General features: G+C 39.6%; 2 protein-coding genes across 2 annotated transcripts; both read right to left on the bottom strand.

Annotated features, from left to right (window-relative positions):
• Positions 1 to 41: 41 nt before the first annotated feature.
• Positions 42 to 2,852, bottom strand: LOC141337514 (coagulation factor VII-like). The gene is made up of 7 exons (XM_073843355.1): positions 2,722 to 2,852; positions 2,363 to 2,526; positions 2,254 to 2,278; positions 735 to 848; positions 514 to 651; positions 256 to 359; positions 42 to 170 (listed from the first exon to the last, which is right to left on the bottom strand). The coding sequence occupies exons 1-7, from the start codon at positions 2,777 to 2,779 to the stop codon at positions 42 to 44; spliced, it is 732 nt and encodes a 243-aa protein (XP_073699456.1). The 5' UTR covers positions 2,780 to 2,852.
• A 1,176-nt stretch (positions 2,853 to 4,028) lies between these two features.
• LOC141337094 (coagulation factor VII-like) lies at positions 4,029 to 9,671 on the bottom strand. Its single transcript, XM_073842851.1, has 8 exons — positions 9,555 to 9,671; positions 9,313 to 9,476; positions 9,124 to 9,148; positions 8,918 to 9,034; positions 7,774 to 7,914; positions 7,554 to 7,678; positions 7,345 to 7,465; positions 4,029 to 5,317 (listed from the first exon to the last, which is right to left on the bottom strand). Exons 1-8 carry the CDS (start codon positions 9,613 to 9,615, stop codon positions 4,758 to 4,760), a joined length of 1,314 nt encoding a protein of 437 aa, XP_073698952.1. The 5' UTR covers positions 9,616 to 9,671; the 3' UTR covers positions 4,029 to 4,757.
• Between the last annotated feature and the right edge of the window lie 78 nt (positions 9,672 to 9,749).

Genomic DNA, 9,749 nt, shown 5'->3' with positions numbered 1-9,749 from the left:
CAATGTGACTTGACTTTACAACCCACATTGACAGAAACACCTCATTTACCTGTGATAACCTTCAAACGCTTCATGTCCTTCTGATGAACGCAGTGAGCAGCGGTTACCACCCAGTTATTATCCAGAAGAGCCGCTCCGCACAGACTCTCACCGTTATAATCTATCAACACCTGAGACAAATAATACACTCGTCAATCAATCATTCAGTCGCTGGATATCATGACGCTGCGATGCAAACTGCACATTTACAGTTACCTGCCAAGGACAGTGACCTCTGGGACAGTCAATTCCACCCACAAACTGTTTTTGGGAATGATCTGTGTTTCTCTGAAGTGGGGCCTTTCCGCACGGATATTCGACTGCAGATGAAAACAAAACACATTTGGTAAGAGAAACATGGAATTTTGGCTTGACAACAGTTTTATTTGCCTTGTGTGCTTTGAATACTTTGTTAGGTTGGAGAGATCGAAAGGTCTGTAAAGTTTTGATTCATAAACACAGGACTCTTCCCACCTTCAGCAACACAAGACATCCCATCAGCTCCCAGTTTGTATCCGGCGGCGCAGCTGCATGAGCGTCTGGGTCCAGAAGCGTCGCAGAACTGCTCACAGCCTCCGTTCACATACTGACACTTCAGCATCTCCTCGAACCCTACCAGCCAAACCAATATTAAATGAGGATTCACCAAATCACACGCTGCTGGTTATTTCACACGTGTGATGATGTTCACGTACCCTTCTCACAGTATTTGCCCTCGAAGCTCTCCGGACACAGACAGTAATAGGTGTTGGCCAGATAGATGCATGTGCCATTGTTCTTGCACGGATTGGTCAAGCAGGGCTCCTTATCTTGTTTATACATAAAGACATGCACACAATCAAGTGAGCATTGACATGACAACACCTACATTCCTACATTTACAAAAAAAGATCATCCTGAACACAAATACTGAAACAAACTCATTTAGAAGAAACAGAACCTTTGATTTTAGGTCAGAATGTCCATATTTACTCACAACAAAGGCCCGTCCTCAGCAGCGACAATATCTATAACGATTATGATAACTAAAGTTTTAATAATTGCTCTACTTCTATGAGAATGCTAAAGTCCACAAAACAACTACAAAACATTTTTCAAACTTTTCTCAGATGATGAACAATAAAACATTAGCTGTGTTTAGCTGTGACCCTTAAATTGCGTAAATTGAAATTGCGAATTGAAAATACGCCAAATGGAAATGCGTCGATTACGCAAAAACTCCCATATATCGTAAAAAAGTCTTTACACTGGCATGAGGTGGTTTTTCTGGCAATTTGAAAAAGGAATATTTCGCAAAACAGCAATGGAATTTTTTTTTCGCATTTACAGGTCACATTCGATTAAATATAGCCAAAATCCCACAAAAATCCGTTGCCATGACTTATTGCAAGAGGAAAAATTTACGTTTTAGTCGCATAACATCGGTCAATGGAAATGCCGTCATTTCGCAATACTTTTTAATCAACGTTAATAAAATATCTTTAAAGAGCTTCAGCATTTTAGCTGCGTTTACATGACCACTTTTTTTTAATGAAAAACAGAAAACTGTGTTTTGGCTGTTCATTTACATGACAACGATTTTTGGTGGACTGAAAACGCAAAGTGTTTTTAATGTGTGCGTGTGTATTGCATGTTCAGTCTAAAGCTATGTGCGCAGGGGCAACGCTTCTTTACAAAGTGACATCACCAACTACTGGCCCTGGTGCGAATAACACAGCATTTTAGCCGTTTTATCTTTACAGGTATCTTTTTTGGTGTGAATGGGCCTTAAGATCCTTGTACAGCGAGTCCAAAATTTCTCACTTAAATACAACCTCATGTTTTGTCAATCATGTTTACACACTGCCACCAAAATTGTCGTCCATCATAAAAATAAAAATAAATCTAATTGGGTTAATTTTTTGCGCTTTCCGCATCCATAGCAAGCATTCTGAGGTGTTTTGACGATTCAAACCCACCGTGGAGTTTTGGAGAGAATTTTGACAAATACGAAAAACGCATAGAAAATTTCATACTCGGTGTGAAAGGACCTTTACTATTGTAGTGATTTAATATAGTTACCATTGTCATTAAAATACTAATACTAAAAAATATGTCCGAAAATTATTTTATTATTTTATGACTGTGATTTTAGTTAATAACTGACTGAACTGTTTGTGATGAAACTATGGTCACTTTTTTGTGGGTCACATTTAATTTAACAGGTAAACTCACCAGAGTAACTCAACCAGAACTGTTTCTGCAAAAGAGAATGAAACAAAAAAAGTTAAAAATCAAAATTAAAATAACACATAAAATGAATAATAAAATAATGAGTGACTACCGTCTTCGTGTCGTCCTCGAATACTTCGCGGGCTTCTTCATAGTCGCAGATTTCTTCGATGCACTCGCGCTCGAGATTCCCGCGCTTCATCTCCTCAAGGAAGCCAGAGTTCGCGCGCCTGACGCGCTGCAGCACCGAGCTGGCGTCATCTTTCTCAAGAAACACTGGAAACAACGACAAACTCAGGTAGTTTAATACGCGAATTACTGAACAGGCTGTTGACAACGATAAACTAGCGACGCGACACTCGCGAACACTGCAGTTACACAGGGCGCGCGCACGCGAGTCGATTATAACAGGACAGATTTCATTCATGTCGCGTCACTCGAAGTCATTTTAATATTGTTTTGTCTACTTACCGCCGTTGGATTCGTGAAATATCAGGACAAACAGCAACGCGACAGCACGAGTGTTCATGTTCACCGGCGGACACGCGCGCGCGTGCTCAGAGTTTCCTCAGAATGAACTGAGCCGCTCGATCCGGAGCAAAGGGCTGCTGATTGTCCTGATCCGGTGTGAGAGAGGTTCATGAGATTCAGTCAGACACACACCAGTAAACAAACTGAGTATTGTTTAGGCTTTGATTTAAAAGTCTCATACAGACATTTTCATGTTTGAAAGAACAAAGAACAAATTAGTCAAAGTTTTACTATTAGAAAATAGTTTTTCCCTATGTTGAAATCTACAGTTGAGGTCAAAAGTTTCAGAATCTGCAAAATGATTAGTATTTTACCAAAAAAAGGGGATCATATAAAATACATGTTATTGTTTATTTAGCACTGACCTGAATAAGATGAAGGATAAAAATTGTTTACATAAGTCCATAAGAGAAAATAATAGTTGAATTTATAAAATGACCCTGTTGAAAAGTTTACATCCCCTTGATTCTTGTTTCCTGAATGATCCACAGCTGTGTTTTTTGTTTAGTGATAGTTGTTCATGAGTCCCTTGTTTGTCCTGAACAGTTAAACTGCCTGCTGTTCTTCAGAAAAATCCTTCAGCTCACACAAATTCTTTGGTTTTCCAGCATTTGACAATGACTGTATGATTTTGAGATGCATCTTTTCACACTGAGGACAACTGAGGGACTCATATGCAACTATTACAGAAGGTTCAAACACTCACTCATGATCCAGAAGGAAAAAAAAACATGCATTAAGAGCCTTTTGGAATAGTAATTTTTACTCATTTTGTCTTCTGGGAAACATGTAACTATCTTCTGTAGCCTCTGAAGGGCAAACATAAAATAAAAAAAACATACACATCTCTATTCTGTTCAGATCTTAATGCATGTTTTTTCCTTCTGGAGCATCAGTGAGTGTTTGAACCTTCTGTAATAGTTGTATATGAGTCCCTCAGTTGTCCTCAGTGTGAAAAGATGGATCTCTGAATCATACGGTCATTGTTTGAAAGGGTAATACACAAAAATGCTGGAAAACCAAAGAATTTGTGGGATCTGAAGGATTTTTTACATTTTTAAAACACTTTGTTCTGTGTGATTTATAATTTGTTTTCCCCATGGGGAACAAAAAATGTCCTCACAAGGACAACATTTACCGGTATTACTATCAGTTTTGACCTGTTATAAGTTGCATTTTTGAGAATCTGATCAAAATTAGTTTTCTTGAAAACCTGATTCTCACCCGATTTCTTACAGACCCTCCACTTTTATTTATTCACACCCTACATCATTTTTACACAAATATGATCAAACTCTGAGCATGCAAAAATTTCTATGGACACTGAAACGGTCGCAATATGTCACACTGGTGTGTTTTTAAAAACCAGAATTCAACATATAAAATACAAAATGTGAAAATATGCAGTCTGCTCCTTTACTGCAACTCTTTTAACACAACTAAAAGAAGTCACACCGTGGCCTGTCAATCTTCTATTTTACAGTGATATGAATGAACAGGTCAGAATTCACCAAAGTAGAACTTTGGAATGCTGCGATATTCACATGAGTGTTTTCTGTCTCCTGTGTTTGCATACGAATGGAAGTCAGTAGAACAAAAAGTGTAGCGCATCTGCAGCTTTATGGCTTACAAGTGAGCGGGGAAGGAGTAGGTGGAGCATTTCCACTACAAATGCAATGCATTTTTGATAGTTGTATGTTTTTTAGTCATTTTTCAAAGTATTTTGACCCTGCAGATCACTTTGCATGGCCAACTTGAATATGAGCTAAATATGCACAGCCACGTTTTTCACCCTCATGCAAAACACATTCCTATTTGAATCTGGATTCGCCTAAAAAATGTGTTTGAGCAGTTGTAAATGCATATAAGCCCAGTTAGCACAGATCATTTACATACTACTGAATTATTTATTTGTGAAGAATAAAAATATCAAACATACAGAAGAAAATCAGAACATAAATAGATGCTTTAACGCTTCATAGTGTGGCAGCTGTAGAATTGGCCGTCTGTTGGTGGATCCACTGCAGGTAGTTGGAGACGCGCGTGTAGATGCCGTAGGACCCCGGACGGGCGCAGCCTTTGCCCCAGCTCACGATGCCCAGCAGGAAGGTGGTGTCCCTGTATCGCGTCACCAGTGGCCCGCCGCTGTCCCCTTTACACGAGTCCTGCTTGCCCTCGATGTACCCGGCGCAGAACATGTTGCTGGTGAGCGTCACGTTGCTGCTCTCGATGCACTCCTGCGTGCGGATGCGGGGCACCAGCAGGCGGCGCAGTAATCGTGACGTGGGCCCGTCCTCGCTGCGTTTGCCCCAGCCGCTCACCGTGTGCTTGCTGACGGCCCACAGCTCGCGCTCGGCCATGTCTCGCAGCGGCAGACAGACGGGGACTGCGTAGGTGCTGTAGACGATGGGCTTGCGCAGACGCAGGAGAGCGATGTCGTTGTCTGAGGTGTCGGACGCGTAGTTTGGATGCATGAGCATCTGCTCCACCTGGATCACCTGCTCTGTGCCTTCATCCACCTCGATGTCATGCTCACCTGAGTCACAGACAACACACACGTAGAGCCGTCACTAAATAGTGCGCCACAGCCATGATGTCAAGACTCAGAAGACTTGTGACCCTGGAGCACAAAACCAGCCTGACAATACGTTGTATGGGTCAAATTTATCAATTTTTCCAAAAATCATTAGGATATTAAGTAAAGATCATGTTACATGAAGATATTTTGTAAATTTCCTACCATAAATATATCAAAACTTAGTTTTTGATTAGTAATATGCATTGCTAAGAACTTTGTTTGGACAACTTTAAAGGTGATTTTTTCAATATTTAGATTTTTTGGCACCCTCAGATTCTAGATTTTCAAATAGCTGTCTCTCAGCCAAATATTGCCCTATCCTAACAAACCATACATCGGTTAAAAGCTTTTTTATTCCAATTTCACAAAATTGACCCTTATGACTGGTTTTGTGGTCCAGGGTCACAATTCAACCTAGATTTTCTTGTGGGTTCTTATAATTGGGCTTTTCAATTTAAGAGTAAAATAAGGTCTGTGGTAAACATAACTTGTCGATATTGGATGTTTAGTTGTACAATGTAAACTGCAGACTCATACTCCAAATGTTCTAATGTAGTTATAAAATCTTAAAAACATTTTATGCATTTTGGTCATTTATTAACACGACAATGCTTTTGGGGGCCTGAAAGTGCAAACTTTTGTAAACAGTTTTCACAAATTCATGTTTTTGTAGTTTGCGAAGATGATAACAGCATAATTTTCAAAAACTTGCACTTTGAAACCTGTTTCCAAAAGTTTCCACTTTCAGACCCTCAAAACAGCATGGTTGTGTTAATAAACAACCAAAATGCATATAAAGTTTTTAGTTTTTTTTTTTTTAGTAGTAGTCTTCTGGAGTTTTGACCACACGGCTTCAGCATTCTAATATTGCTAAACATACTTCTTTATTTTAAAAATAAAAACTTAAAAACAACTACTTGTGTAAAGGTCTTTGCACACTGTGTCACACGTTAAAAAATAAATATGAATATGTTTACACACTGTCTCCGAAACTTTCGTCCATCATTAAAAATTCAGATCAGGTTCCATTTTTTGCATTTTCACATCCGTGGCAAGCATTTTAATAGGAAAGGATGACGAATATGAAAAAAAACCCTAAAAAACGCATACTAAATTTTCGGACTCAGTGTGCAATCACCTTAAGTATGCAAGTATACTGTTAGAAATCAATTAATAGCAGAGATTTTGTCTTTTTGATAATACATTGATACATTGTTTGAGTAATACGAATAACATAATTGAAAGGTGCAGTTTGTTTAGCTTTAATATTCCGACTCATTTTGTGTCATTTCATGTGTTCTATCTCATGTTTACATATGATTGATTTTCAGCCATTTTGCCTAATTGAATTTAATTACAATTTATTTCAATAGTCCACTTTAGACATTCTATTAACTAAAAGTAACTAACTGTCAACTAACTCCCATTAATTTGCAACTACATTGTCAACTAACCCTCATTAGAGTATTAGTAGACTGTAAGGCTATGGTTAGTAGACCCAAGTTGGCATTAAGTTGCAAATAGCTTCCAGTATAGTCAGTAGAATGTCTGTTGTGGGAGCATTTAACTGTTAGATATGAAGCAGCTAACACTAATAGCTGCTATACACTCTTAAAAATAAAGGTGCTTTAAAAGGTTCTTCACAGCGATGCCATAGAAGAACCATTTTTGGCTGCACAAAGAACTATTCAGTCAAAGGTTCTTTAAAGAACCAGCTCTTTCTTACCTTTTTATAATCTGAAGAACCTTCTTTCCTCAGATTAGGTTCTTCAGATGTTAAAGGACCATTTAGACAAAAAAAGTTCTGCTATGGCACCTTTATTTTTAAGATTGTAGTTGACATCTAGTTACTTATAGACTATCACAAAATGAGTTTGAATGTTCACATGAAATTTGTCACGCCTTGAATCTGCGGTTGTTGTGTTCTCATGATGCTTTCATACGTGTAATAATTTCATTCTCAATCTGTTTGAGAGCGACTGTACCTGCGACGATCTTGAGAAACTTGACACTGAGTTTTTCCAGACAGTGAGCGGCTGTGAGGATCCAGGTGGGTTTGTAGATCACTCCTCCACAGAAACCCTTCTGACCGTACTTCAGCAGCACCTGGCCATCAACACACACACAGATATTTGACGGAAAAGTCTAGAATAACCCGCAAATGTGAGGATTCTGTGATGGTGACCGCTGGTACCTGCCACGGACAGTGACCTTTAGGACATTCGGCTCCACCAACGATACGAGATCTCCCTTCCTCCGGAGGATTCGCAGCAGCACCTTCACCCTGAAGAAGAGGAACCTTCCCACACGGAAACGCCTCTGAAACAGAGTTTGAAGGACAGACTCGTGATGAAGTCATAATACGATGATACGGAATGATGGTGAGTTACCCTGATAATCATTGATATTCTCACCGTGTGTCAGGCAGTGCTGACCGTCTGACCCTAAGAAATATCCATCAGCACAGGAACAGTTACGCTGAGTGTCCTCCTCCACACAGAAGTGCTCACAGCGGCCGTTATCATGCAGGCAGGAGTCTGGAACGTCTTTAATCTCTGAGGAGTGAAAGGAACAGCATGTTCTTGTGCCTGAATCAGGAATTTATGACGTTACTCCTTCAGAATGCCAAACTCTGTTCAGGTAAGTTTCACATGTAGTAGGCGGTGTAAGAGTTTTTGAAGCACATATCCCTTGAGAGAATGTTTAGATATGGGTGATAAATTATTATCAGCTATAACATTAAAGGATTAGCTCACTTCCAGAACACAAATTTACAGATAATTTAGTCACCCCCGTGGTCATCCAAGATGTTAATGTCTTAAGAAATTAAGAAATTATGTTTTTTTTTTGAGAAAAACATTTCAGGAATGTTCTCCATATAGTGGACTTCTATGGTGCCCATGAGTTTGAACTTCCAAAATGCAGTTTAAATGCAGCTTCAAAGGGTTTTAAACAATCCCAGTCAAGAAAGAAGGGTCTTATCTAGTGCAATGATTGATCACTTTCTAAAATAAATTACAAAACCACAAATGCTCGTCATGTCTAGCTCTGCGATTCAGATGAGCATTTGAGGTTAAAAAGAATGTAAATAGTAAATTATTTTAGAAAGAAACAGATTGTTTCGCTAGATAAGACCCTTCTTCCTCGGCTAGGATCAATTAGAGTCCCTTGAAGCTGCATTTAAGCTGCATTTTGGAAGTTCAAACTCGGGGCACCATAGAAGTCCACTATATGGAGAACATTGCAGAAATGTTTTCCTCTAGCGAAGAAAGAAAGACATGAACATCTTGGATGACAAGGGGTTTTTGTTCTGGAAGTGAACTAATCCTTTAACACACTGTATCATCTTAACTTCCCATAACAAGTGAAACATTTCACTCAGGAAGTGACATAATTTGGTTCCTTTTTCATGACATATAATTGTTTCCCTTATGGGTAACATCTGTTCTCAAACAAGGCTCAATCTGTGACCTACATTTGGCATTCTCATAACTAATTTTAATTGATAAATTCTGCGTTTAAGTTCCAGTAGCGCTATGTTTGCGCTGATGCTCTTACTCTGCTCACAGTTGCGTCCGCTGAAGCCCAGCGAACACAGACACGTGTAGGATTCTGCGTTCTGGGTCGTGCAGAGCCCGTTATTCTCACATGGATTTGATGCACAGAGATCTTTAACTGCAGATGAACACAAAGATTCGTCATAATCACAGAATGAAGGACAATATCATAGATGAATGACATCAAAAACAATTTCAAAATCTCACCATCGTAGATCTTCCAGAACTCATTCTGTATGAAAACATTAGTTATTACACGTGTGCTTGCATTGCATTAAAATACACCACTAAAACTAAGACTTAAACAGTTTGAGATCAAGTTTAACATCTCATTCACACACTGAGTATTCGTTTTCTAGACGTCATACTGAAAGTGTGTGTGTTTGTGATACTGACGGTGGCCTCGGTGTGTTCAAACACCTCCCGCGCCTCCTCATACGAACACTTCTCCTCCAGACACTCCCTCTCCAGATTGCCCACCTTCAGCTCCTCGAACCAGCCAGTGTTTGCCCGCTTGGTCCGGATCAAAACCCCATGAGCCTCGTCCTTCCTCACAAACACTGAACGGCACACACACAAATGCTCCTATTATACACACTGCTGGATTTATAATGTGGATCAGTAGTTGGTTTAGTTACCTGTGGCTGAGGGACAGCTGTAAAGACCCAAAAGGACATAAAACCCTGCCAGGAGACGCATGTTGAGCGGCGGTTTAGTTTAGTTTGTGTGTTCCTGTCTTCTCCTGCAGGTTCAAAGGTCTGAAGTCTAAACACTCTCCACCCCTCAGAGTTTAAGAACACCCCCCTTACTGATCCACAGAGATGCCACGACAC

This window comes from Garra rufa, chromosome 6, assembly GCF_049309525.1.
Source record: "Garra rufa chromosome 6, GarRuf1.0, whole genome shotgun sequence".
Classification (NCBI taxonomy): Eukaryota; Metazoa; Chordata; class Actinopteri; order Cypriniformes; family Cyprinidae; genus Garra; species Garra rufa.
Note: the sequence above shows the minus strand (reverse complement) of the source record. Positions and strands in the feature narration are given on the sequence as shown.

Excerpts from the sequence above, each read along its gene's own strand:
- LOC141337094 (XM_073842851.1), bottom strand. The coding sequence starts at position 9,615 with ATGCGTCTCCTGGCAGGGTTTTATGTCCTTTTGGGTCTTTACAGCTGT. Across the intron at positions 7,915-8,917 it reads CGGACGCAACTGTGAGCAGA|AGATTAAAGACGTTCCAGAC; the intron begins GTAAGAGCATCA and ends TTCACTCCTCAG. Across the intron at positions 7,466-7,553 it reads AAGGTCACTGTCCGTGGCAG|GTGCTGCTGAAGTACGGTCA; the intron begins GTACCAGCGGTC and ends GTTGATGGCCAG.
- LOC141337514 (XM_073843355.1), bottom strand. The coding sequence starts at position 2,779 with ATGAACACTCGTGCTGTCGCGTTGCTGTTTGTCCTGATATTTCACGAA. Across the intron at positions 849-2,253 it reads GTTCTGGTTGAGTTACTCTG|ATAAGGAGCCCTGCTTGACC; the intron begins GTGAGTTTACCT and ends TGTATAAACAAG. Across the intron at positions 652-734 it reads GGGCAAATACTGTGAGAAGG|GGTTCGAGGAGATGCTGAAG; the intron begins GTACGTGAACAT and ends TTTGGCTGGTAG.